The sequence below is a fragment of the Echinops telfairi genome, unplaced genomic scaffold (genome assembly GCF_000313985.2).
Source record: "Echinops telfairi isolate 266 unplaced genomic scaffold, ASM31398v2 ScPeMD7_3533;HRSCAF=4204_0, whole genome shotgun sequence".
NCBI lineage: Eukaryota > Metazoa > Chordata > Mammalia > Afrosoricida > Tenrecidae > Echinops > Echinops telfairi.
The window spans coordinates 19,964,494-19,991,486 of record NW_022107431.1 but is presented as its reverse complement, the minus strand read 5'-3'; the positions used below and the strand labels follow the sequence as shown (position 1 = coordinate 19,991,486).

The window sequence follows — 26,993 nt, the reverse complement described above, 5'->3', positions numbered from 1 at the left end:
CCACAGGTCAGCCGCAGACAGGAGGGCCAGCACTCCGTGTCAGGCCTGCTGCCATTGTGGCGATGCAGCCTCTTGGAAGCATCGGCCACATCCCCTTCTGCCTTCCTTGCCAGATGCTGACTTCCCAGAATCAGGAAGCAGAGCCCTGGCCACACGTCATGTTCATGTGTGCACCATCTGGCTCCTGCTCAGAGGGACACGAAGCACTGGGATCTCTGGTGACAGGAAAGTTCCAGCGAGAGGACCCACCTGACTTGCCCCACCCCTTAGGACCCTGGAGAGTTAGGGGCCTTCTACTTCCTGAGATACCTGGGGGGAATCTGGCTATTTGCTGCCTCTGCCGCCAGGTGGCGCTTCCCCGCTTGGCCCAGCCCCTCTGTTCTGGAAGTGTCCTGTGGACATGATCTGAAATTGAATGCATTTTCTCATAATGCAGGGGCCATTGGTCTTCCCTTGTTGTTCTGGTGGCCTGCGGACGGTGAGGGTGATTTTCATGATCGTTGCAGACACTTCTGGTCTGATGAAGACCTGTCAGAAGCCTGGTCTCCCACTTTTTAATTCAAGAGAAAGATCCCCAAGCAGTTGGCCAGCAAATGTATTTATGTTGCAGCTGAGGGAGAAGCTTTTTGTTCACACCTCCACCCCAGATTGTATTGCCATAAAATATATGTAGCATGTAAATTGCCATTTTAACCACATTTTGTACAGTTCGGTGGCATTCCATGTGATCGCAATGTACAGCCTCCATCACGGTTCACTCCTGAAAGTTTGCAGTCGCCGCAAACAGAAACTGCACCCTTGAGCGACGATTCCCTAATCTCCCGCTCTCTCCAGCCTTGGGTCACCCCCGTGGAGGTCTTGTCTCTTATGAATGGGCCTGTTTGAACTATGTTGTATAAATGAATGCATACAGTATTTGTTCTTTTGTGTCTGACCGACTGGCTTCATTCAGCCGACTGTCTTCCAATACATCAGTGTCATTACTGAATGGCTGAATAATGTTCTCTCTTATGGATTTACCACCTTTCGCTCTCTTTCATCCATCAATGGATGCTTGGGATTTTCCCATCTTCTTTGGCTAACGTGAATGTTGCTGTCATGAACGGTGGTGTGCAAGTGTCTCTGTGAGTTCCTGTTTTCATGTCTTTAGGGCAGACAAGGGAGCTTCAAAGAGTTGGTAGTAAAAACAGAATCGAGAGCTAACAACTTTTCTCTGAATCTTTGAAGCACCCTTATACCTAGGATTAGAATTGGTGGGTCATACGGTAGTACAAGGTTTAACTTTTTAGAAACCATATGCTGACATACCATTATTCGAACCAATTTTTCACAAATGTTTTACTGTAAATTCGGTGGCCATCGAATTACAGAGCAGACCATCACTCTTCTTCGAGCAACGCACACACCTTTTGTTCCAACTTGTGCAGCACCATTGCCTCCATGTCCCTGGCTTATTTCATTCCCCCGTGTTTCCTACTTCCCTCTCCTAACCTTCTGAACTTTGCCCTGGGGTCGGTGCTACCCTCCTGGTCTTAATTGGTTGATTCAGTGAAGGAGTGGAGTTCCATACCACAGAGGTGACGAACAGCTGCTGTTTTGGGGGTCCTGCCAGTTGCTTGCGGACCTGTGAGCCTGGCTTGTTTGTATGATTTTGAGCCTTGTCCCTTCTGCATTTACCTCCCACACTAGCCAGGACCTTCCAGTGTGAGCCTTTTCAAGCAGTTGGTCATGGTAGCCGGGCACCCTCTAGTTCTTCCTTGTCTCAGGGTGGTGGAGACTGCTATGTGTCTGATCCCCCTAGTCTGTTGCACTAATTGTTTCTACACGCCTTTCCATTACAATCTCTCTTCTTTCCTCTGGGCAGGGAGAGACCAGTGGTTGGCCTTCCAATGCTTGCTCAGGTGTTATTTGATACCCCACTCAATACTCACGAGAGGAGGGTGTGGAATACCACCTTTGTGAGCTGTGTTATACTAATTGGCCTGGATGTCTCCCAAGACTCATTCTCTCAAGGTGTTTGGTTGTGTAACTTTGCTCCCTGTATGTTGCTCCACATTCATGGGTAGAATTGCAGCAAAGGTAAATAAATACACAGACGCAGATATTCTCTGTCAAATCTATCGCTATTCATGGGTATTCTCCCAGTCTCCTGCCCACACCTGTTCAGGCTACCTGTCTAACCTGGCGACCCTCTAACCGGGCACGGTCTTAGTCTCTCTCCCTGCTACCCTCCCCCAACCCCCCAGCCCATCTCCTCAACCTGAACTTAAAGTTTTGTGTTGGACTGTATGTAATAGCCTCAGGTTTCCCTCTTTCTGTTTGTGATGATAACTTCCATCATTCGGATGGTTACGGAATGTGTAGCATCTCAAAGGCTTGCCACCATCCCGACACGCCCCCTGCTCCTCACCTTCCTCTCCAGCACAGGCCCAGCTGCTAGGTGGAGGCCCGCCCTTTCTTCTTCCAAGGAAACATTTCATTTTCCCCCTTCTTCCCAGCTCAGCTGGCAGCGAGCTGCCGGGCTGAGAAGTTTCCTCCTGGCGAGCGGGGCAGAGCCAGTGCAGATCCCCCCCGCCCACGGCTTGACCTACTTCTCTGCTCACATCTGTTCACAGAACCCAGGCAGAAGAGTGCTGGGCTTTCCTGGCAGCAAGTCCAAACCTTTCTGCTGGGCTCCAGAGGGCTGGGTTCAATACCGGGACCGGGAATCAGGAATGGCCTCCGAGCTGGAATCTGGAGGGTGGAGCCCAGGCCTCCGAAGCTCTGCCTGTGTGCAGAGAGGCCCTTAGACGCCCCGGCTGCGTCCTGGCAGGGCCCCAAGGGCTGGGCCTGTCTGGCTTGGGTCACCCCGTTCTCCAGCTCTCTGTGTTTGGCCTCTCACAGGAGACATGCGCAGCATACAGCCCTTTGTGGCCTTTCCACACCCACACTCCCTTGGCAACTTAATCACTTGAAGGGCACACGGACTAATAAAAACATGCGTGTCAGCCTCGTGGCATCTGCTGCAGTCCAGCTACAAAAAGCCAGCCTTCCAGAAGGGGGAGACTGTGTGCGGGGCACGGTCAAGCCAGGGAGGGTACTTCTCTTTACCTGGGAAGGAGCAGCCTGATCATGCCTGGCTTTCCTGTTGCCCGTGGCGTTTTTAGTGGTTCTGTGGAGGGGTTGCAGACGACTGAGGGTTAGAGAAGAAAGCACACCCGAAACCACTCAATGCTGAGCTCGTGGGGAACCCTCCGACGGCACCATGATATTTCCATGGGAGCAGGGTTTGTGACAAGGGGTAGGCGTCCCCTACGCAGTGTACAACTGGCGGCTATCCAAAAGGGGGGCATTTCAGATCCACCACGTGCCACGGCAGAGGGTGGGCCCGTGCTCTGCTCTCGTGAGGCTTCCATGCACGCTCACTGCTGACAGCCAACCTGACCCTCCAGCCCTGGCAGGGTTCCTGGGTGGCAGTCTGTATGGAAGCACCAGCCTTCCATTAGCAGCCAGCACTCAACCACTGCACCACCAGGCTTTCCGCATAGAGGTGAAAGCCAGGAAAACCCAATAGAGCAGTTCGACTCTCTGTCGAGCGGGGCCACCTTCGGTCCGATGCGAGGGGCAGCAAAATATGTGTACGCACTGTGATTTTGGAGACATTTACCACAGCAAAGCAGGTTCTTGTGACTCACTTCTGAACATGGTATTTGGGAAACCTGGGGGCGTTTGGGGAGAAGCATTGGGCTGCTAAGCCCAGGCTGGGCAGTGCAAAGTCACCGGTCCCTACATTGGCGAAAGATGAGGCTGCCCGCTTCCATACAGATGTACAGCCTCAGCAACCTTCACGCCACGCCGCCCGTCCTGGAGGGTGGCCACCCTTGGGAAGGGACTGGAGGGTCGGGGTGTGGTTTTGCCGTCATAATACTGCTCCATGACGGGGGGCACACTTTGCACAGGACGGCCGCCACCCCGTTATTTCTCTTCTGGTGATTTCTGTTTCCCTTGACCTCACTTCCTTATCCCCCTTAGCTTGTGTCCAAGGTGCCTGCTGACCACAGGGTCCAGTGTTCAGAAGAGCACAGGGCAGTTTTCAAGCCCGAGTGGCTCATTATCTTAATGTGCCGGTGGCATGGGCAGCCTGGACACCATTTGACACATGGCACCTTGAATAGCTCTGTCGAAGGATTTCATTCTTTCCAGAGAATGGCATTCATGTGTGTTTGCCTTACGGCCTATCCTCGTTTGGGAGCCGCTCTGAGTCCCATGTGTCAAGACTGGCAGTCAAAGGTTCCTCCAGTCTCCTCCGGGCCAGTCAGTCTGACCTTTTTATAGGCATCTGCCCAGGACCACCTGTCATGTGCCTGGTCTGAATGGTTGGTAGTGGAAGCCGGGCACCATCTAGTTCTTTTGGTCCCATGGTCTATGAGGGCATGGTTCGTGTGGGTCCTGTAGAGGAGTTTTGCTCTTGGCAGTAGTTGCTGCGTGGGTGTGAGCATTTCTGTGTTGGTTCTCCTGCAGGTGGGGAGGAGCACGCCTTTGAGAACTCCCCAGCCCGGGAAGAAAGACCCGTCTTGTACTCAGGCGTGCACAAGAAGCCATTCTTCTTCGACGGCTCCCCTGAGAAGCCTCCTGAAGATGATTCGGACTCCCTCACCCCCTCTCCCTCCTCCAGCAGCCTGGATACCTGGGGGGCAGGCCGGAAGCTGGTCAAAACCTTCAGCAAGGGAGATAGCCGGGGCCTGATTAAGCCCCCCAAGAAGATGGGGACCTTCTTCTCCTACCCAGAAGAAGAAAAGGCCCAGAAGGTTTCCCGCTCCCTCACGGACGGGGAGATGAAGAAAGGCCTGGGGTCCCTGAGCCACGGGGTAAGTACGGATAGCGTTTGCTTCTATGACAGCCACAGGTGCAGGCACCACCTGCTCGTGTCCCTAGAGGAGGTTCAGAGTGTCCGGAAGCAAATCCGCTTGAAGAAAATGGATACTAACTATTCATGTTCCAGAACTTTTCTCTGCCAGCGCCCCGCCAGAAAAGGCATGACCAGCTCTGCCTGGGACCTGCAGCTGCCCCGGCAGAAACCCCGGGCAGGGGGCGGCTGCGGCCTGCCCAGCCGGAGGGCGCGCGCGCGCACCTCTGTCAGCGAGTTCAATATCACCTACGTGGTGGAGCGGAGTCTGTACAGCCACCTGAACCTGACCCAGCTAGTGCGTCCCGCCTCAGACAGGAGCCTGAGCAAGGCCAAGAAGCAGGACCTGAGGCGGTGCTTGCTGGAGGAGGAGGCGGAGGCAAAGAGGAAGTGGGCAGCCACCGTCGACCGCTGTACTAAAAGGGTTCTCTTGAGAATCCACCAGAAATCTGTGAGTCCACGGCTGCGGTCGTGAGGAAGTGGCCTTGTCATCTCTGTGGGGCGCAGGCAGGCAGCGTGGCCTTTCTCGGCCCTTGAACCTGTGGCCCGGGGGCCCATCCACCGCCACCCCCCTCCGTGCCATCCCTCTTTCATTTAGCCATGGCCTCCGCCTTTCGTTTACCATTTGTCATCTGGGCCCAGGAGGTGGGTGGGTTTTTTTTGTTTTTTTTAATGAAGACGGAACATTGACGCAGGTCCAGGGAAGGAATCCCGGGGTACTAGGTGGGGGTGGGTGGTGGCCGCCTCAGGACGGGCTGCGTGATGCCCAGCCATCTCGCCCCTGACGTCACAGAAGCTGGTTTAAAACAGAAGGGTGGCTTTGCCCTTAAAGGGGTGCTTGGTCTTGCTGTTCATTGGAAACAACAGGATCAAGCTCATGGAAAGCCTGATCCCCACAATTGCCTATTCGGTGGTCTGAGAGCATTGTGGAGCGCGTTTCTCTAATCACTTGGGAGAAGGAGGATGGAACTGGCATCTAAATGGGGGGGGGGAAGTAGAACGCTTGGGCTTTTCTTAAGTCTATCGGATTCACCATTTTTTCTTAGCACAGGCATCAGCGTTTAGAAATGCCCCCAACCCCCTTCTACCCGCTCCACCCTCCAGACTGTTCTGTGCAGAGTAAGGAATGAAGTGCTTACTAACAGATAGTGTAACAGTCATCTTTGTGATTCTTATTGAAGCTGGGCTTCTAAGGTGCAGCTTATTTTGAACTCAAGAATATGCATCTTTTTGTCCCTGAAACGCCTACCCCACTTTTAGCCCATACAACAACCCGGAGAAAATGGTACAGGGAAATAACCAGGAACCCTGGCTCTGCTCCCTCCGGGCTCAGCCCACTCGGGGTGACCGCTGGGAGCCCCTTTGAAAGGGCTGGAGGCAGAGTGGGCTCAACACCCAGTGGGGCCTCTCCCCACGTGCCCGCACATTCCTGAAGGGGCACTGCTTCCTGAGATGCTGGCCGCAGTACAGGGTCCCCCACGGGCTGGCAGCTGTGGCTGGAACATGGAGCCTCGGTGGCCAGTGCCATCCTTAAACTAAGCCTTTCTGCCTCGAAAGGACTGAAGCAGGTCCTTCCCAGCCCTCGGCTTTTCCAAACATTTCCACAGACCTCAACGGTCTGCCTACGTCTCCCCCACCCCCATCTTTGCACATTCACGTAAATCCTCCAGCTCCGTTGGTTTGGAGCAAAGCCTTTCTTCTGGTTCCTTCCGTCTGCGGGGAGCCGTTTGCGTCTGGATTGGGTGGGTTTTCTCTGTCTCACTCCGTCCGCCTCTCGTCCTCTGACTCGCAGATCGTTGGTCAAGCTTTGGTGGCTCACCAGTCTCAACACAAGTTGGTTTTGCTTTTCAGTAGGCTTTGGTGGGTTGGTTTTTTTCACCCCTAGGCAGGTTCCTCTCACTCTTCCTCCCTGGGTACCTTGAGCACTGACCCCTTCTCCACTTGATTGGGAGGCTCGCCCCCATGTGTTCAACTCAACTAACAACGTAGGTTTTCCCACTTCAAGTGCTCCTGTATCCCTCATGCCACAAACTGCCAGACTGGGACTCCAGCCTCGTCAGGATCTCTGCTCCAGAAGGGACTTTTCTGAGTTGACACTAATGAACACAGTGGCCCAGGGACATGGAGGGTAGTCATGCAGACCACCTCGTTTGCTTTCGGAGCACTGGCTTGGCGATGTTTTGTTTCCTCCCCTCATGAAGGTGGAGCTACAAAATCGCCACCCCAGTGATCCGCCTGAGACTGGGGGCTGGAACATCACCCGAGCTTCGGCCGTCCTGGGCACTTGCTGACTCTGTGTTCCCGGTGAAAACGATTCGCTCCCGTTTTTCCAGGAGTGCCACCAGTCAAGCAGCCCTTTGCTGGTCCCGTTTTCCTGCGAGATGAGCAGAAAGCAAGCATTCTTAACCATCATAAAGCACTGCTTCAGCTTTAAAGGGGCTAGCATCTCTTTCCTCGCTTGGTTGAATCGAGACATTCTCTGCCATTCTTCTCGGCGTGTATTTCCTCCATCTCATCCAGAAATACGCCATCTCCCTTCACGGCCAAGCTCAGTCTCTTTGCCGATGCCGCGTTTGCTTGACGAGACCTCAGAAATGACAATGCCCTGCCTTCACCGCGAGCGGTCACGTGCCTCGCCTTTTTCTTTGGTCATTCGATTTGTGTTGGGGGGAAACAGGCATGCATGATGACATTTGGGGGGATGGGGATGCATTTTGTCCATTTTTCCCTCCAGCGTGTTTCCAGCCGCATGCCCATCCCATTGACAGGCCCTCCTCACCCCCCCAGCGTCTCCCTCCAGGGTGTTTAGAGTTAGGCACCTGTACAGGAGCCATGCGGAGGAAACAGCAGAGGCAAGCAAGTTGGTTCTGCTTGGAGTGTTCTCGGTACAGCCAGTGCTCACTGCTGAAGGAGTGCCGCCGTGCGAACTGCCTGACAGGAGGGAAGAGACTGGGGTTTAGTCGCAGGAACGCATTGGCATTCCTTTACTGGTGAAACTGGACCCCGCCCAGCTCCCCAGCAGCCAACAGAGCACCTCAGTGTGCTTCTTGGCCAATGCAGCCCTAGTGTGACCCCCCCAATCACAGCCGGTCTCTCATTTCGCCTGCAGTAAAACGAACATGCTGGGCGCCAGTGCTCCCGAAGCTGCTGGGAGTGGGAAGCAGAGGTTTGCACAAGCCCTGGCCTGGCAAGGCCTGTGGGAGCCCTCCTGCCCCGGGGGAGGCCTATGCCGCAGGAACAGGACTAGAATCAAATCGCCACCTCTGCAACACCAACAAGCTGGAGAGAGACCGCCAACACAGGGACCTTCCTCGTGCTCGTAGAAAAGTGCATTTCTCTTCCGTTTGCTCATGAACTTTGTTCATGAGCCCTTTGTATTAAAGATGAGCCTTGAGGGAGGGTCATAGCCACGTGACCCGGTGAGTGTGTTTCTGTGGCGTCCATGTGGTTGCTAGGTACAGCTAACTTTGTCCCTGTCCCGTAGTGACCTCATGCACAGCAGCACACAACGCTGCCCACTCCTGCTCCATCCCCATGACTGGTGGTGGATCAGACCTTGGGGTCTGTGGCATTTTCATTGGCTGATTTTGTTTTGGTTTTTTTGGTTGGGGGGGTGGGGAGTAGATCACCAGGCCTTTCTTACTAGCCCATCTTAGTCTAGAAGCTCTGCTGAAACCAGCATCATTGCAACACGTAGACCTCCACTGGGGGCTGCCACCTGTGAGGTGCATTGGAGTGAGGATGGCAGGATCAGGCTGGGTTTCATTCGTGGACCCTGAGAATTCTACCACTGAGCCACCAAGGCCACATTGTAGAGATACGCCTAGCCTTGTCCACCGAGGTCCAACAGCCCACGGTCACTGAGTTAGTTCTGATTCAGACGTAGCCCTCTGTCGGGTTTCCAACGCCGTAAATCTTTCCGGGAGCAGTTATCCTCATCTCTCTCCAAGGGAGTTGATGGTGGGTTTGAACTGCCAACGTGTGGTTCACAGCTCAAAGCTTACCCAGCAGGGCCACCTGAGCTCTGGATGTCCATTCACAGTTACTGTAAGACTAGTTATATCCCATTAAAGTATATCTCTGTTAGGTTCTTTATAACAGCAACCACTTTAGTCATAAGAAGCACAGTTCTGTGACAGCCTGAGCCCTGCTTCCCCGATGCTGTTTGGTGTCTTTGGCCATTTGGCTTCCACCTCCTCTCCCTCTTTGGTCCATTCTTGGGTTGCATTAGTTTTACCAGCGAAGCTTCCAGAACATGAGGCACGGGGGTCTAACCCTCCCTTGCTTATTTCTAATATCACTGCATTTAAATACAGCCGCCCGCAGGAAGCGTGCAAGAGGCTTTCAGGTGCATGAGATGGGTTTCGTCTTCCTGCGGGAAAGCCTGAGCTCAGAGACCTAAGCCCCTTGCCCATAGTCGCACAGCCAGTGAGAGGCAGGCCTGCCCTGGGGTCTGCCCCATGTGATTGCAAAGCCTAGCCGTGTCCCTGCCAGACTGTTTGTCAGCTCAGCTCACACATAGGCATGGGGGGGTGGTGGGTATTTATTCACAACCAGCAGCATTTGGCCTCACTGGACTTTGCTGTTCCTCGCTTCCACTGACTGGCTTCTACAGTGCCTTAAAAACAAAATACGAATATCAGTGCCTTGTCTTCTGTCCACCTTTCATCGGTCGTCCAACGAAGGTTGGCACCCTTTGAGTTCCGAGTTCCACTTAGAGGTGTGTGTTTTCGTGTGTTTTAGCCATTGGACAGAAATTCAGGTTAAGTCCTGCAGATACGAAGTCACCGCAGCAGGAGCAACTCGGCCAGGTTGGGAGCCAGCTCAGGAGGGCCCGGTTCTCATCGTTGATGAAGCATTCCCGTGTTCCCCAGGAGACTAGCCAAAACCAAACTCCCTGCCCTTGAGTGGATTCTTACTGAGAGCCACCAGAGCAGAGCTGTCTCTGCGGGGTTCCAAGACTGTAACTCTGTTCAGGAGTAGAAAGCCTCATCTTTCCTCCCAAGGGGCGGGTGGTGGTTTCCAAACCGCTGACCTTGCAGTTAGCAGCCCAAGGCGTCCGTGATTAAAGAGAGCCACCGACTGGCCCCGTTTCTTGCTGGGGGAACATGGCACCGTCATGTTCTGTGCTCAGAGGAAAGGATCATCCTGTACGAGCATGGGCAGCTGCTTGGGAAAGAGGCCGCTCATTCGGCTAAGACAGGGAGGCACTGCGTGAGTAATCCTCTTGGCCAGGCCAGGTTGCTATAAACATAACCCCATTCTCCTCTTTATGTGATTTGAAACTAAACAAAACGCAACGCTGGTAGAAAAACCCACTGTCTACAGCCCCTGAGATGAAGACCTATGACTCAGGGCCACTTAGAGCCTGGCTTTCCAAGACCATCTCGCACCTCGTCTCCTATAAATATCTTCTCGCCGTCATGGCTGTGTGTAGCTGACACTCAGGAAAATTGGAGGGGGAAGTTAGATTGCTAAGAGACGAGCCGTCTCCCAGCACCAAATACACGGGCTGTTTTTGTTTTCCTCACCAGTCGGTTTTTGCGTGTTCCGAAGATTCTGGGCCGAGGGTGTGGGCAGGGTTCCAGGGGCCTGAGGAAGGGCCAATGGTGTGAGGGTGCCCTGAAACATGACCATGTTTTGTTTTGCTTTGGTTTTTTTCCCACCCTCATCATTTCTCGTTCCTGCATCCATCTTGCACACAAACATTTGTGACTCGTGGGTGCCCACAAGTGGGGGTGTGGGGTTGGTGGCCTGCTGGCCGGCTGAGGGTAACGGTGTGTCCCCGCCCCGCGCTCTCCTCTCCGCAGAGAACCGGCAGCTTTGGAGGCTTCGACCTGACCAACCGCTCTCTGCACATCGGCAGCCGTCCCACTGACCCCGCGGTGAGTGCTCCCCGCTGGGTGAGTCTCAGAGGAAGGTGGTGGGCGCCGGTGATGCCGAGAGATGTGTCATATTGGGTCTGTTTGAAACCGGAGGGCGGGCCAGGAGCACTGGTGGCACAGTGGGTGAGCGCTCCGCTGCTGACCCAAAGGCTGATGGTTCAGTCACCTGGCCCGCCGCTCTGGGAGCCGGACCCAGAGACACGGGGCTGCCCTGCTCTGCCACACGAGGTGTGGACTGACCTGTACCCACCGGCAGCGAGCTTTGCCTCAGGGCCCCTCAGGGATCCTTAGGCGTCTGGGTCTGCTGGGTCTGCGGTGTCTTGGACTCACCCAGTCTCTTTGGGACAGAGCAGACCAGAGCCCTCAGGGCCACGTGGCCCGCAGCCCAGGGACTGGCCACTCCGCAGACACTTTCTCGGTGCCGAGGAGGTAAGCGGGTTTGACACACACTTTCGTTTTCCCGGGATGCATTTTGCCATGAAGTGGGGGAAACTTAGAGTAGATGCTTTATCTCTGTTATCATCATATGTCAGCTAAAATACCCCCTTGTGTGATATATGGACTTCCTGGAAGACGAAAACACTGTTATTTGGTTATAACATTTTATCGACTCATAGAGCAGTAATTTTATGTAGTGAATCTTTAAAAAGAAGAATGAAAGCATGCTCTTTCCCCCGCCCTTTCCTGAGGAGCCCTGCGGTGATGTGTATGTAAGTCCCAAAGCACCCCCGCAGTTCCGCGGGAGAAAGACAGGGCTTTCTCCTCCCGGCTCAGAAACCGTTTCCAGGGCGGTTCTCCTCTGTCCCCGAGGGCTGTGATGGGTTGGCATCCACTTCATGGAAGGTTATCTTTGTTTTGTTTTGAGGACAAAGTCGCGTGAGCAGTGACCAGCATCTGGCTTGCTCAGAGGAGAAATGTAAACACATTCTTCTCCAAGTGATGACACCGCGTGGTGTTGTCACCGGGTCTCGTCCAGTCTGCTCTGACTCACAGTCATCCCCGCCACCAGCCGCCCCGCAGGGCCGATCCCTGAGCGATAGATCCCTGTGGTTTTCCCTTCTCCAAAGCCGCCCCTCATTCACTGCCGTCCCGGCGGTGCTGACTCACAGCACCCCTGCAGGATGGAGGAGAGCCACCCCCAAGGGTTTCCGAGCCGCAAACAAGCCTCGTTGCTCTCCCACCGTGCTGCTGGTGGTTTCGAACCCCCCACTCTGCAGTTAGCCGCCCAACTCGTAACCACTGCGCCACCAGGGCTCCTAGAGCACCTGTGAGGTGGGTTTGAAGCCCCAGCCGTTAGCCAGCAGCTGAGCGCTTCATGGTTGTGCCACTGGGGCACACGGTGATATCCGCCCAGTCGGGGTTTGGGCTTCTGAAGACCGAGCGGTTGCTGCCTTAGCCTTATCCCTACCCCACTCCCACATGGCTGGATTACCTGCTCTCCTCCGTGTAAGTCACCCTGACTCCTGGAACAGCCCTCTTGGGTTTGGTGGTTGGTTTGTTGTTGTTTTTGATATTCTGTTGTGTTTTGGGTGCAAGTGTACACAATAAGTTTGTTTCCCATTCAATGGTTCACTCACAGATGTCCCACCACACAGGTTACAATCCCCACAGCAGGTCAGCACTCACATTGCCTCCCCACTGACTCCCCGCTTCCATCCCTCCCCTTTCCCTGCCCTGCCCTACAGGCTCCGCTGAGCTTTGGGGCACAGAGTGAGTGCCCTTTGGGCCACTCTGGTGGATTGTTTGAAGGACAATTCACATCGATTATGTATGTTAAGCCGGTCTGTTAGTTGGTGGAAGGTTGACTATCTGGGAATGGCTTCAGTTCCAGGTTAAAAAGGATGTTTTGGGGTCATAGCCTCCGGGGTTCTTCCTGTCTCTATCAGCGGAGTCAGCCTGGTCTTTCCAGGAAGCTGAGTGTAGGTCTGCATTTTCCTCCCACTAAGCAGGACCTCTGTGGCATCCCTTGGTAGAAAGGTCAGTGGAGGGAGCTGGGCACCAACTCGTTCTGCTCTGGGCTAGAAGTGCCCGGCGCTCACGTGGGCTGTTGGGGCTGTGGCTCAGTTGCATGATCCAGTCTTTGCCGTCCCTCACGCTCCAGGAAGAGAGTAATGGTTGTATCGCAGACAGCTCCTCACGAGAGTTTAAGGCCTCAGATGCTACTTGCCGAATGAGGGCGCAGAACATTGCCTTTTGAAACCAAGCTGTGTGCACTGCCCCACAGGGCTTTGGTCCTGAGCTGTTGAACACGGTCAATTAGCCTCTTGTGGTATTTGGATATGTCTGTGCAGCATCCATAACTGTCCTCTGTGTGCTGTTCACACATATGCATATGTGTGCAGACATGCATACACACATCCCCACAAATATACCTAGAAGGGAGGGCTTCAAAGGTGTGGGGTGGGGGGATGGGATGAGAAGATAGTGGAATTCCCCATGACTTTTTTCTGGCCCCTTTCTGTGTGTACATGCCTGTGCACCCATGTCTTCCCAGGCCTATGTGTTTTGCTTGTTTCCACCGTTGTTGCAAACTTTAATTTTATATGCACACGCACACACGCACACGCACACACGCTGTTGTCCTTCATTCTTGTGTTGCTCTCAAGGTCTTCCTTTACCATGGTCAAGTTATTCTGGCTTCCCCCACACCCCTTGGCTGTTTAAGATGGTCTAATGTGTGTGGGAGGGGATATAAAGAGAAAAAGAGACTAAGATTGAATAAAATAAAAAAACGATTTGCACACCCCAGGGACTGGTCTCTCCTGACATGCCCGAAGCCCAGGAGACCACGTCTCGCCACCCTCCCATCTAAGAAGCATTCAGGCTGTACTTCAGGGGGTGTTGAGCTCTGTAGCCAACAGATAAACAACCAAACTAAAGATAGGTGCCAGTGTGGCTGGGGAGGCGGGTGTTGAGGTGATGCAGCCTGCTGCTGGACTTCATCTTCTGTGGTCACCAGCTGCCACTGAGTCCACAGTGCGTCGCGGCGACCCCAGTGTGTGAGTGCAGCACTGTCCTCCAGGGGGGTTTCCAATGGCTGGTCTTCAGCGGTAGACAGGCAGCCCTTTCTGCCAAGTTGCTTCTGTGTGGGCTGAGCCTCCCACCTTCCAGTGAGCAGCCGGGTGCGTCCTGATCCCTTTTCCTCGGGAGCCGTTGACCGTGCTTGATGGTGCCTTTCTGCTGCGTTTCAGGGCAAAGAAGGCGATTTCGTGTACAAAGAAGTGATCAAATCGCCCACAGCCTCCCGCATTTCTCTTGGAAAGAAGGTGAAATCGGTGAAAGAGACAATGAGGAAGAGGATGTCTAAAAAGTACAGCAGCTCTGTCTCCGAGCAGGTATGCAGCTCCCTAGCCCAAAGACGCCTGGGAAGCCGTCAGTCCGTCTGTCTGCGATCCTGTGTGGTGCTAAAGGGACCTGGCATAGCCAAGCTCCGGAGGTTTGCGTTGCTTGTGTTGCCAAATGCTCAGGATAGCGAGTGGTTCCCCCCCAGCCATGCATGCCCCCCAGCCCGGCCCCGGAGGACATTCGTGGCTGTTGGCTTTGTGCAGTGAGTGCTGTAATTCGGACACAGAGCAGGGTGTCCACTCCTCACCTGTCACCTCCTACAAACGGACCTCGGGAGAATCACACCTGGAGGAGGGAGGCCTCTGCTTTCTCCAACTCGCAGCGCTGAGCAGCGATTGCAGGAGCACATGGCCGTCGGAGGGCTTTGAGAGGGGGCCCGGAAGTACTTCTTGCTAAGAGGACTTATTTGAGTTAATCATCTTTTTACAGGGTGTTTCATGAGCCAGTCCCCTCTGGACCGTTGTCAGGGGATTGATTTTTTTCCCCCCTCAAGTTGGAGAATGTCATTACTAGAAACAGCTACTTGTGCCTTCATCGCACGGTGGGGGGAACAGATAGTTGGAGAGGGGGGTGGGGTTGGGGGACAGTTTTGACCATTAGGTTCTCTCACACCACTCTCCTTTGTGCCCTGAGAATACTCTTTGTGGGGCCTCTCTGAGTGAGGGAGGGAGGGAGGGAAGGAGGGAGGGAGTGAGGGAGTGACTGACTGACTGAGTGAGTCAGTGAGTGAGGTCCTGTCCTTTCCTCTACCCTCGCAAAGCCACAGGGAAAGCCCATGTCTGCTCAGCTGCCGCCCTCTGCTGGGCAAATAAGCTAAGTACCAAGCCTGCCTCTGAGAGCCACCAAAGTCCAGTCCAGCTGGGCAGCCAAGTGGCCCCTTCGGTTTATCACAGGGGTTCTTCATGGGGCTGGTGTGCGCCCGCCCAACCCGAGGCCAGGGCCGGAGACACTTGGTAGTCGTGATGACAGGAGAGGAGTGGACACTGGGTCAAGGCCAGGGATGCTTGTCAAGGCATTCCGTAATGCCAGGGGAGCCCCAAAGCACGCCGGGCGTGTGAGGTTGCGAAGGATCGTTTTTCCAGAAATGAGCCTTCTGAGGGGCTTCTCCACAGACCGCCCCCTCGTCCTTCTCATCCACTGTGGCTGTCCGTGCAGGCGAGGTGACCAGTCTGCGTTTCTGCCCCCAGAAGCAGCCATGGTGCCAATGGGGAGCAGCGCCCCCTTGTGGTGGTGGTTGTGAACTGGCTCCCAGCGGCCAGGACGCACAGCAAAACCCGACGCTGCTGCCCAGCCCTCACAGAGCTGTGTTTGAGTCCACTGTGCCAGCCCATCTCGCTGAGGGGCCTTCTCTTCTGCACCAGCCCTCTGCCAAACTCGGCACCCTCTTCCAGGGACCCGCCCCACCTGATAACACGTCCAAAGTGCACGAGACAGAGGTCTTGTCATTCTCATTTTTAAGGATCGTTCTTGGCCGTGCTCCCTCTAAGACGGGGTTGTTTGTTATTCTGGAAGTCCGTGGTGCATTTAACATGAGGAGATGGAAACCCACGTCTTCGATCAGACCTCGGTCTTCAGAGAGTCATCCTTGTGGGGCAGTAGGTCCTTTGATGTCCTGACTGCTGCTTCCCGGAGCGTTGATTGTGGATCCACGTAAGGTGAAATCCTCGACAAGGTTGTCCTTCCCTTCCGCTACCATGATGTTGTCTTCAGTCTGTGAAACTCCTTTGTTTTGTTTGCCTTTCCTGAAGCTAAAAGAGCCACTAAAATCTCCCCATTGACCTAAGTTCCTCCGGGCTTATTGTTGGATAGATCACGATCACAAAATGTTACTGTCACCCCAAATGTTCATCTCCATGTTACTACCAGATAGCAATCTTAGCTTTTTGCTCATTCTGCTTTGGTACTTTCTTTCAATCAATCATTTCGCATCCTTTGAGAAACAGGAATAATTTCTCGTTGTTGCTTTTCTGAGGGCCAACATGCATGCTGTGGGGTTTGGGGGTGAGTTGAATCATCGGTGCAGCCACCATGGTCGGAAAGTCTGTCTGCTCGGTTCCCTGCTATCGTCCAGCCCCTGAGATGGTACCTTTCTAGGTAAACAAACAGGTGCTGAGTCCATGCAAATGATTCCGAGGTTCTGAGGACAGATTCCCCAGAGATGTATATGCCACGCCTCTTTCAGAACTGGGCTTCTCCCCATGAAGCACAGCAATAAGACTTTCATGGCGGAAGTCGCATTTGTTATGATTCTGAAAACCGCAAACTCACAGCCCTCGAACCCATTCCAACTTGTAGTGACCTTCGGCAGGGCTTTTGAGCCTGTGAATCTTTACGGGAGCAGATGGCCTCATATTTCTCTCATGGCCCGACTGGTGGGTTTGAACTGCTGACCTTGCTGAAGGAAAAGGTGCGGTTTTAGTTACTCCTCAGTCTGGTTCAACTCCGCACCCAGTCGTTCGTTGCTTGTGAGGCTGTTCTCTGAGTGTGTTGGGTCGCGCTGCCAGACTTTTGACCTTTTCAGGCCCTTCCCGTGAGGTGCAGCCTGCAAGTAACAGACTCCCTTGAGGTCTGTATTGTTTTATTTTCACAAATAACGTCTTTTACTTGTCTCTCCCCGTTAAAAGTCTGAATGTTGAGCAGATTCTTGAACTAGTGGCTCACAGCGATCAGCCCATTCCACTTACACACCTGCCTCATGTCCAGTCTTACAGACCTGGACAGGTTGCAGGAGGGACAGCCCCAGAGAAGGGCATCATGTTGGGTCAAGTTGAGAGGCCATGACAGAGAGGAAGCCCTCAGGAGGCTGAGGGGCGCGGTGGCTGCAGCAGCAGGCCCAGGCAGAGGAGCCATGGCGAGGACGTGCGGTTCTGCTCGGTCGCGCAGGGTGCTGTGGGCCAGAACCGACTTGATGGCACCTTATAGCTACGGCATCTCCAGTCGCTTTTCCAGAACGACCACCTTCACCACGAGGCTGCATGAGCTTTCCCAGTTCAGACCTGGACTCGGGCCGCATTTTCACGGACAAGCCCCCCTTTCGTTTGTGCTGGGGGCTCACAGGGTTGTGTCACACGCTGGCGGGTTTCCTCCTTTGTCCAGCTACACCTGTCTTGACGTGGGATGCCTTACATTTGGAAGGGTGACATCTGTCCATGGATCACCAAGGGTCACATCAGCATGCTAGGGCCGTGCCTGCAGGCCAGGCGCTGCCTGACGGGGAGGGCAGAGCCGGCTGCCCAGAAAGGGCTGAGCAGAGCACAGTTGCCAGCCTTCTCATGGCCCGCACAGGAAGTGCCAGCCTATTGTGGCACAGGAAGATCTGCCCAGGCTGGGGTGGCTCTAGCTTCTCCATAGAAGTGGCTCCCAAGTTGACCTTTTGTAGCCAGTTCAAGCTGTGTTAAAAGAATCTGTCTCCCTCCAAGCTCAGTTCATTTTTCTCTGAAAGCACTTTGTGATCCTACCAACCCCCAAACAAACACTGCCATCCAATCTGTTCGGACTCATAGCAACCCTATAGGCCGAGCAGAACTGCCCAGTGGGTTTCGGAGATGGTCAGCCTTTGTGGGAACAGAGACCCCGCCCGGGGTTTGGGAGGTACAGTGACCCACTGCCATTTGAAGTCCAGCCTCAGTGCTGCAGAGAAATATTTCTCAAGTAGGAAGGTTGGGTTTTCAAGAACATCCGTTTGAGTAGGACAAATTGCCTTTACCCCAGTAGGCAGTCTCCTGGACCACACCTCTATGCTTGGATGAAGACGTGGAAAAAGAGGAAGGAGTGGCACTGGGTCTGCAAATGGAGTTGATGGAGTTAGCCGGGATTCCCCAGGGACCAGGAGAGTTGAGCCCTAGGACCCAGAGCCAGGTGGTCTTCTCGGAGACTTTCAGCCACAGCAACGCCGTGCCGAGAATGATAAAAAGACACCTGTGTGGCTGTCCCGCCCCCCACGCAACTTCACTGTGTTGACCCTGTTTCAGGACTCTGGCCTGGAAGGGATGGCGGGCTCCCCGCCGACGTCGCAGCCCGACTCGGAGCGCACGGACAAGCCCAAGCTCAAGGCCGGCGGCTCCGTGGAGAGCCTGCGGAGCTCGCTCAGTGGGCAGAGTTCCATGAGTAAGTTCCGTCTGTGGCTCTGGGGGGTCTCCATGGGCATGAGGGGCCCACTGGGTGAACAGGTGTGTGTGTGTGTGTGGGCGATGCTGGGTACCCTGGGGGCTGCTGGGTATCCTGAGCCGCAGATGTCTGGGCTGGGGGCATACTTGTTTAGTGTGCTGGGGGCCTGAGGAAGAGCTGTGTGCCGTGACTGGGGAGAGGGGAAAAGCACTTAGAAGTATCTGGAAAATCGACCAAGGCATATGAAGTTGGCTAACAGAATAAGGGTTGGCTTCATGGAGGAAGTGGCGGGTGGGGCTGGGGGCGGGGTGGGGGGTGGGGATGCACAGTAGCCATGGACCTGATGTTGATGCTCGGTCGTCGCAGTGGAGTTGTGCCTTCTGGGGTTGCCCGTGAGCCCTTGGGTGGGGCTAGAGTTGCCAGGCCTTGCTTCCAAGGTGCCACTGGGTGAACTTCACCTTGGGCTTTTTGAGGGAGGAGCCCAGTGCATTGGCCATTGGCACCAACCAGGGACTCTGGGAAGAAGGGCAGGGAGTCCCGTATGTCACTGGTCACGCATCCTGCTCCCCTGCTCCTCGGCCGGTGATGGTGTTGACCAACTAACTAGTCGGGGGAGGAGACCACCTTTCCAACTGACCTCCTTTGGCTCTTGGCCGTGGGCAAGCCACCTGCCCTCTCTGGGTGTGATTCCTCATCCACACAATGGAGTCACGATAGTGTGCTGCACGGGCATGGGTGTGGGCGGTGCCCATGGTGCCTGCATGAGGGTGTCTTCTGTGGTCTGGCGTCCAGGCCATCACGAGAGCATGGGTTGAGCCCCCTCTCCTGCTGGGGGAACGATGGGGGCCACCAGTCAGTATATGGGGGGGGGTCCCCCAGGCCTAGCGTCTGGTTCCTGGCTGGCCTCCTCCCAGCCTGCTCTCCTCACCCATGTGAGCTCCCTGTTACTCAACTCTACTCACCCGGCCTCTTCCCCTTCTCTCCCGCACAGGTGGCCAGACAGTCAGTACCACGGATTCCTCCACCAGCAACAGAGAAAGCGTCAAGTCGGAAGACGGCGAGGATGAGGAGCCCCCCTACCGGGGCCCCTTCTGTGGCCGTGCCCGCGTGCACACCGACTTCACACCCAGCCCCTACGACACAGACTCGCTCAAGCTCAAGGTGCGTGGCACTGTCCGCCCAGCGGGAAGCCCACATGGCGGGGGGCAGGGGGAGGTCCTCCCAGGGGAGGTCCTCATCTGTGTCAGCCTCTGTGGTCTTCACTGTGCACCATGGAGCCCATTCAGACCCAGGTGTCCCTGTAGGACCAAGTAGAACTGCCCCATAGGTTGTATCCAGGCGTCAGATCGCCTCGTCTTGTCCCTCTGAAAGGCCAGGGGTGCCCACGGCCAGCATCTTGATTAACAGCCGGGACCACTGCTCCAGCAGGGTCCTAAACCCACTGCCATGACGTTACTTCCCTCCAGGGGTTAGCAGTCCAGCGCTTACCCCACGGCCCCACCAGGCCTCTTTCCATTACCTTCCAGTAACCGTAGTCCTGGGGCTCCTGGACGTGGGGCCCATCTGCCTCTGTGGCCCACAGGTAGCTTCAGTTCTGGGCCTCCACCCCTCCATCCAGGCCCATTCCTGTGGCTCAGCTGCCCCGGCCAAGTAGGGGACACACTACACTGGTCAGGTCTCAGTAGCCAAGAGAGCCCGTTCCCCCCTGGGGCAGCAGCAGTCACAGGAATAGGGGTGAGGCTTCCAGCACAGGGTTGGGGAGGCTCTGATCCAGCTGGCCATATGTCTCTCCCTGGTTCTGAGCGGCCTCTGCGCCTGGACACTTCATGTCTTCACGAGGTTTTCATTTTCCCACCACCGAGTGGTGGCCTACGTTGGACATTGCCTTTGGCCACCTTGATGGACTGGGCTCTGTGGTGCCCAAACACCAACCGCGGACCAGGCGGCATGCAAGGCCGAGGAGGGTCTGGGACGGCTCCCTGTGCTACCAGCCCCCCCCCCTCCCCTCGGGGTTCCCCTCTAGAAGCTTTGTTGCCACCCCAGCCCAGCCCTTACTGTGCGCTCCTCATGTAAGGACTCGCTCCTGCCTCTGTGCCCCCTAGTGTTCACGTGGAGCCACACAGGTACCATTTGATCCACTGCAAGGCTTTCCTCCAAGAACCCAGGGCCATCTCTGAATGATGGAGGGCATCCCGGGGGCCAGCTGACTTAGTCCAGGTGCATCTCAGGCTGACCTCATCCTGGTTCAGGAGGAAGGAGAGACTGGCCCGAGGGGCCACGTGGAACCAGCACCATTACACGTGTCCCAGCCTAGCCCTTGTTGAGCTCCTGTCATATTTTATGTTCCTGGCTCAGGCTCAGAAAGGGGACTTCCCTCTGGCTCTGGTCCCTGGAGTGATGCCCCATCTGGGAAGTTTGCGCACCGGGGTGGCCTGTGCTTAGCAGCATGCCTAACGGAGAGGTTTCTGTCCCCTCGGCCGCAGAAAGGCGATGTCATCGACATCATCAGCAAACCCCCCATGGGGACGTGGATGGGCCTGCTGAACAACAAGGTGGGCACGTTCAAGTTCATCTACGTGGACGTGCTGACCGAGGAAGACGAGAAGCCCAAGCGTCCCACCCGGAGAAGGCGGAAAGGACGACCCCCGCAGCCCAAGTCTGTGGAAGACCTGCTGGACCGTATCAACCTGAAGGTCAGTTACTGCCCCTCTCAGAGCAGGCTGGCAGCGGGAGGGGCGGGCCTCTGCCATGCACTAGGGTGGCCCATGACTAGGAGACATAGCCAGGCTTGGGAAGAAACCGTCTTTGTGGTCAGTGGCCTTTGAGGCAGCTCTGATTTGTGGGGACCCCATGTATAGCACACAGTGCTCCCGGGTACCCCCCATCTTCATGCTTGATGACCCTGTGGGGTCATCCGGCTCATTGAAGGCTTCCCTAGTTCTGATTCACTCCACATTTCAACAGACACGATGTCCTTCTCTAGCAAAGGGGCTCTCTTGACAACGTGCGTGAAGAAAGTGGGTCCACAACTCCCAGTCCTTGCTCCAAGTCACCCCCAAGACAGCTCTGCTCACTCTCTGCCAATCCATGGGTGCTGTGTTGTCTCACGTTCTCACCTAAGTAATGTGTGCGCGCGCACACACACACACGCACACACACACACACACACACACGGTGCACACTACACAGAGGAAATGAATGCATGCAGGGGTTGCACAGTGTGCCCCAAACTTGTAACATGCATGCTATCTCTCTCTGTGTTTTTTTAAGTAATTTTATTGGGGCTCTCAGAGCTCTTATCACACTCCATACACCGATCTGTTGTGTCAAGCACATTTGTACATATGTTGCCATCATTTTCAAAACATTTTCTTTCTACTTGAGTCCTTGGTATCAGCTCATTTCCTCCCCCCTCCCTCATGAACCCTTGATCCTTTATACATTATTGTTTTTTTCATGTCTTACACCCACAGAAAAGTGGATGGAGACAGTGGTCGGTGTGTGTTTTTTGAAAGCCATCAACTCTCCTTTGGCCTTCCTTTCTCACTACCGGGCCTTGGCAGGCATCTGAGGCCTTTGAGGAGACCACGGCTTGGGGCAGGCACACTCTGGTCATGAAAGCTGGCCCGGTACCAGCGCTCTCATGCTGGTTGTGACCTTGCTCCGCCACTGGCGTCGACCCCAGTCACAAGTCACTTGGGGTCCAAAGAGCAGCCTTGAATGAGCTATGCGCGCTGCCCTGCACCCAGGATGAACTTTGAGCAAAAGCCCCTGGTGCCTTGCTCGCTGCCAGCTGAGCAGGCAACAGGCCACCTCCACAGGGGCTGTGAGAACTCTTCCCCCAGGCTCTCTCTCCCAGGATCCACTCACGTGCTTCTACAGAGGTGGACTCTGTCCTCCTGTCAGAAAGGAGAGCACGTAGGCCTCCACAGGTGACGTGCTGCATGATAGCAGTTGGCTCATACCAGGGGCCTCCGCACCAGGCAAGCCAGTGGCAGCCGGCCCTTGTCTTCTCACCCCAGGTCACTGAGACACCCCATCTGCCTCCCTGGTCCTTCCTGCTCTTCCCAAACGACGCCCTGCCATACAGTGCATGCTGACTCGGAGCGACCCTGTAGGACAGGGCAGAACTGCCCTGTGAGTGTCTGGGACTGTGATGCTTTATGAGAGTAGAAAGCCCCATTTTTTTGCCGTGGAGCAGCTGGTGATTTTGAACTGCTGACCTGGTAGTTAGTTAGTTAGCAGCCCAGCTACTAACCACTGTGCCCCTGGGGGCTCCTTCCTCCTCCTCTCAGATGAACATAGAGAAGAAAGGGAGGGAGCTTAGGGCTCCAGGCTGGTTCTTGGTCCCCCATGACAAGGCACTGACTTCTGGTGGCTTTCCCTTTCAGGAGCACATGCCCACCTTCCTGTTCAATGGGTATGAAGATTTGGACACCTTCAAGCTCCTGGAGGAGGAAGACCTGGACGAGCTAAACATCAGAGACCCGGAGCACAGAGCCGTGCTACTGACAGCAGTGGAGCTGCTGCAGGAGTGTGACAGTAAGTGGCCCCTCACACAGGCCGGGCGGTGGTAGCCTGCCGCCAGGGAGCCGCCAGCACACGCTAGGGTGGGAGAGCCATGTGCTTGGCCCCAGGACCGTTTCAGAATGAGTGCTGTCACACAGACTCAGAACGAGATGGAGACATTCCAGCAGACACAGTCCTGTGAACGTGGGGCCCGAACAAGCAGACCCCTCGTAACCACACCATACCTTTCTTGGCCCGTTTCTCGTAGATCAGAGGTTGGCTGGCTTCTGAGACGGAAGAGGCAGCCCTCTCCCTCACAACAACTTAAAAGTTACTTGAGGGCCACAAATAGATATTCACAAAAATCGAATTCGCACGATCTGGATAATATCCTTTAAAACTCGTCCATTTTACCTTGAAGCCTCGTGTTCACACTGAAAGAGCTGCATTGGGCTTAAGAGCTGCAGTTTGCCAACCGGTGTTCTAGATGGAACACTGGGGTGAGGAAAGCACAGCCCAGTGCCCGAGAATACCGGATTATCCTTAACGAAATATGGTAGACACTACAGGTACTGTAGGGTTGGGTAGCCTCAACAGGCCATCAGGATCCCTGGATGCAGAAGTGCGCCTTGCCCAGCCGAGGGTGAATTCGTCCCCATGGCCCAAGAGGAGCCGTCTCCTCATTGAGCAGGGCAACGAGTGAGTCACGGAATGTATCACCTGCTGTGGAGCCAGAAGAGAGCATCCACAGTGAGCATGCTCAGTGCCGGGCCTCACACTGGCCTGTGCTGATCCCCACCCCAGCGGGGAGCTCACTGCCACCGCCCACAGAGCAAAGCCAGGGAGCTTAGCTGTCGGATCACACGGCGGCCTGTTTGGCCCCATCAGGCCTGGCCGATCTTACCCTTTATTCTTCATTATGAATGTGCTGTCTACTCTTCGAAGCACACTCCTCATCTCTCTCCCTCGGAGGTGCTCGTGGTTTTGAAGTGCTAACTTGGCAGGCCTCCACTCACCTGGTTACGGACTCCACCACCAGGGCCCCTTCATGAAGAGGACACACAACCTCTTTTTACCCGCGTGGAGGTGGGGTGTTGAAAGATTCATGCGGCCTCCCACCTGGTTGGGAAACATCTGACCTTCCTCTTTAAAGAGGGTCTGTAGCAAAAGACGCACAATTTCCCATCATCACCTTTCAGCGTTTTTTATGACCGTTTTCAGGTGTTAAGAAAACAGATGGCGTTGAGTGGGTTCTCCCTCTTGACAGCCGTGGGAGTGTCAGGGTAGAACTGTGGACTTTCAAAGTAGCAGGTTGGCTCAAGCCTTGAACCTGTTGGCGAGCAGCGGAGTGATTAATCAGCTGCACCACTCGGTTTAAATGCTGGGTGCCAGCAAGATGACTGTGGTTCATGGCAACCCTATGTTGGAGACCTGCCCCCACAGGCCCCATATTGTTTTGGGGTGGGGTTGGGGCTGTGATCATTAGAGAAGCAGAGCCCCAGGTCTTTTAGCTGCAGAGCTACTAAGTGGGTTTGAACTGCCAGCCTTTCAGTTAGCAGCCAAGCCCTCAACTATTGCATCACCACGGTGCCTGCTTCCAAATTAGAGCAAGTTTTTCTCTTTTTGGCCCTTGTGCACAGGAAATAGATGTTGGCCCAAGACAAACGGAGAAGGTTGCCTGCCTCCACCCCTCACCCCCCCAAAGATAGAGAACGCTCTCAAACCTGCTGAACAACAAAAGCAAGCTACGCCCTGGTCCCAGTTGGGTGGGGAGGCTGGGCCTCCTCTGCCAGCCTTCCTCCTGCTGAGACAAGGCCAGCGCCAGCCTGTGTCTGCGGGGCAATGCCTGCTCCTTTGTGAAAATAAAGCACGAAACGTCAGGGCACACATTTATATTGCTCCAAAATGTGGGGAGCCGGTGATGCAAGTCACTGCACCACTTGTCTCCTGGATGTCTGAAGCACATGGGCCTGACCCCACCCGGGGGCTTCACCACACAGGCAAGCCAGAGCCACCGTCCGGGGCACCCGGCTCTTCCCTCTGCTTACCTCCGAGCCCACAGCTGCCCTAGTGTGGGCAGCATAAAAGGCCTGGGCATATCCCAACTCCGGACTCCCTCTCTCTCCAAATCTGTATGTCATGTTTTGCCTGAAGCAAAACCCAAGCAAAACGTTACAGCTTCACTAGCTCGTTTCGACCCCATGGAACGGGCTGGACTCTTTTGAAAGCCCAAGGCTGTAGCGGAGGTGACAATCGGGCTCTGGCTGACCTGGAAGCTCTGCCTTCTCTCCACTCATGGCCCCCTGCCCTTTGTCCACCTTTTCTAGGTAACAGCGACCAGTCGGGATCCCAGGAGAAGCTACTCGTGGACAGCCAGGGCCTGAGCGGATGCTCCCCAAGAGACTCGGGGTGCTTCGAGAGCAGCGAGAACCTGGAGCACGGTAATGGTGAGGCTGGCGCCAAGCCGCTCGGCTCCTCCCTGCCTGCCCTCTGCACTGGGCTCCCGGCCTCGGCATGAGCCCTGGCTTTGTGGGGACAGGGGGGTTGCAGGAGTCCTTCCCCCTAGCCATTTATCTTCTTTTTATTTTATATAGTTTTAAAGAGCATTTTGCTGTGGTTTGGGTGAAAGTTAGCAGAGCATCTCCGTGTCACAGGCGACAGTTGCATTTTGCTTCATGAGCTTAGTGGCCGCCCCCTCAGTGTCACAGCCCGCCCCCACTCCCCATTTCCACCCTGCCTTCTTCCTGCCCCTTCCAAACTTCTGGACTCTGTTTTAGACACACGGCTCTTCTGGTCTCTCGTGGTGGGCTGCTCTGAGGGGCCGGTTCCTCCCTGGGAACCCTGTTTCCGTTCAGGCCTGCCTGTGGTTCAGCTGCACAGTGACCTGTGGGGTGGGCTCAGTTCTAAATGGGAAAGATGGCCAAGGGCCACCCCCCTCCCCCACAACTAAGTCTGGCCTCTCTTTTATGATTTGGGATTTTATTCTACCTCTTCCCCACTACTCTGCCCAGGGCCTTGTCCTGCGTCCTGATCAGAGGTCGGTCGTGGTAGCTGGCCACCATCTGGCTCTTTGGGTCTCTGGCTCGTGGGGCGTGGCTGGCTTGGGTTTATCGGAACGCTTGTGCTTAAGTGGGAGATTCAAGAAGGAGTAAGATCCCCGGGGAAGCTTGGTGTTTTCTTGGGTATGAATTTATACAGCAGTCACCTGACCTGCCCCTCCACTCATCTGACTCTGTGGAAAAATGAAAGAATTTAATCCCACACTAATGAATCAGGGCCGGGAGGCCCCAAGTTCTCTGGGAAATCCTGAAGGTAACGTAAAGTCTTCACCCCCCATGTGGATCATGACGAGAGCCAGGAGTTAGAGGGGCCAGCATGGTGCGTGAACCCGGAGTAGGACACTGAGAAGCAGACTGACCGACTTACACCATGGCTCCAACCAGCCGGCACTTCTCTTTTATAGCTTATCCCCCAAACTAAAACTTAATGATGGAATTCTCATTCCTGGCCTCCGTTGCATGGACACTCAAGGTCGGAAAGGCTTGATAATGACCTTTTCCTATTTCTTGTGGTTCGAGTCTCTCACGTGGCACCAGTCAGGCTCACCCTCAACGCCCGGTGACCGGTAGGCAGTGTTTTGTCATCATTGTGGTGGGTTCCCTGGACTGGTTCTGACGCACCGTGACCTGGCCTCACTGCATGGAGCACGGCCTGGTGCTGCACCATCCTCACACCTGGTTCTCTGTGGCCCCTGTTGGCAGCCCATGTCCGTCATCTTGTTGAGGGCCTCCTTTTCCACTGACCCTCTGCTACCTCGAGCACGCTATCCATCTCCAAGCTGCGATCCATCCTAGTCACGTGATCAGAGAAGAGAGAAGCAGCCTCCCCTTCTCATCGCTGAGGAGTCTGTTGGCTGTGCTGCTCCCAAGACAGATGCGTCCATTCTCCGGAAAGTCTGCGGCATCGTCAGTATCCCTTGCCAACAGCACGCTACAGACGCATCCTCCCCTGGGCCCATCCTCCGCATCGCCCAGCTTTGGCGGACCTACCAGGGGATCTGACTTGGATCCACTGTCAATGCCTGTATTAGTCTGGGTCCTTTAGAGAAACAAATCCACAGAAACGCATGCATAAGAGAGAGTTTTATATAAAGGTCAAGTGCACATCAAGAAAACATCCCAACCCAGTGCTGCCCAAGTCCACCATTAATCCATATGCCCGACACCAATCTCCAAAGTCCTCCATCTCAGAAAACACACACT

General features: G+C 55.0%; 1 protein-coding gene across 1 annotated transcript in view; it reads left to right on the top strand.

Annotated features, from left to right (window-relative positions):
- The window catches only part of LOC101658134 (SAM and SH3 domain-containing protein 1), a 50,987-nt gene that overhangs the window by 8,355 nt on the left and 15,639 nt on the right, over positions 1-26,993 (top strand). The window contains exons 3-10 of the mRNA XM_030886847.2: positions 4,501-5,336; positions 10,696-10,770; positions 13,962-14,105; positions 18,087-18,222; positions 19,214-19,383; positions 20,706-20,915; positions 22,614-22,764; positions 25,059-25,172. Of these exons, the coding sequence (XP_030742707.1) occupies positions 4,501-5,336; positions 10,696-10,770; positions 13,962-14,105; positions 18,087-18,222; positions 19,214-19,383; positions 20,706-20,915; positions 22,614-22,764; positions 25,059-25,172 (1,836 nt within the window). The remainder of the gene's footprint in view (positions 1-4,500; positions 5,337-10,695; positions 10,771-13,961; positions 14,106-18,086; positions 18,223-19,213; positions 19,384-20,705; positions 20,916-22,613; positions 22,765-25,058; positions 25,173-26,993) is intronic.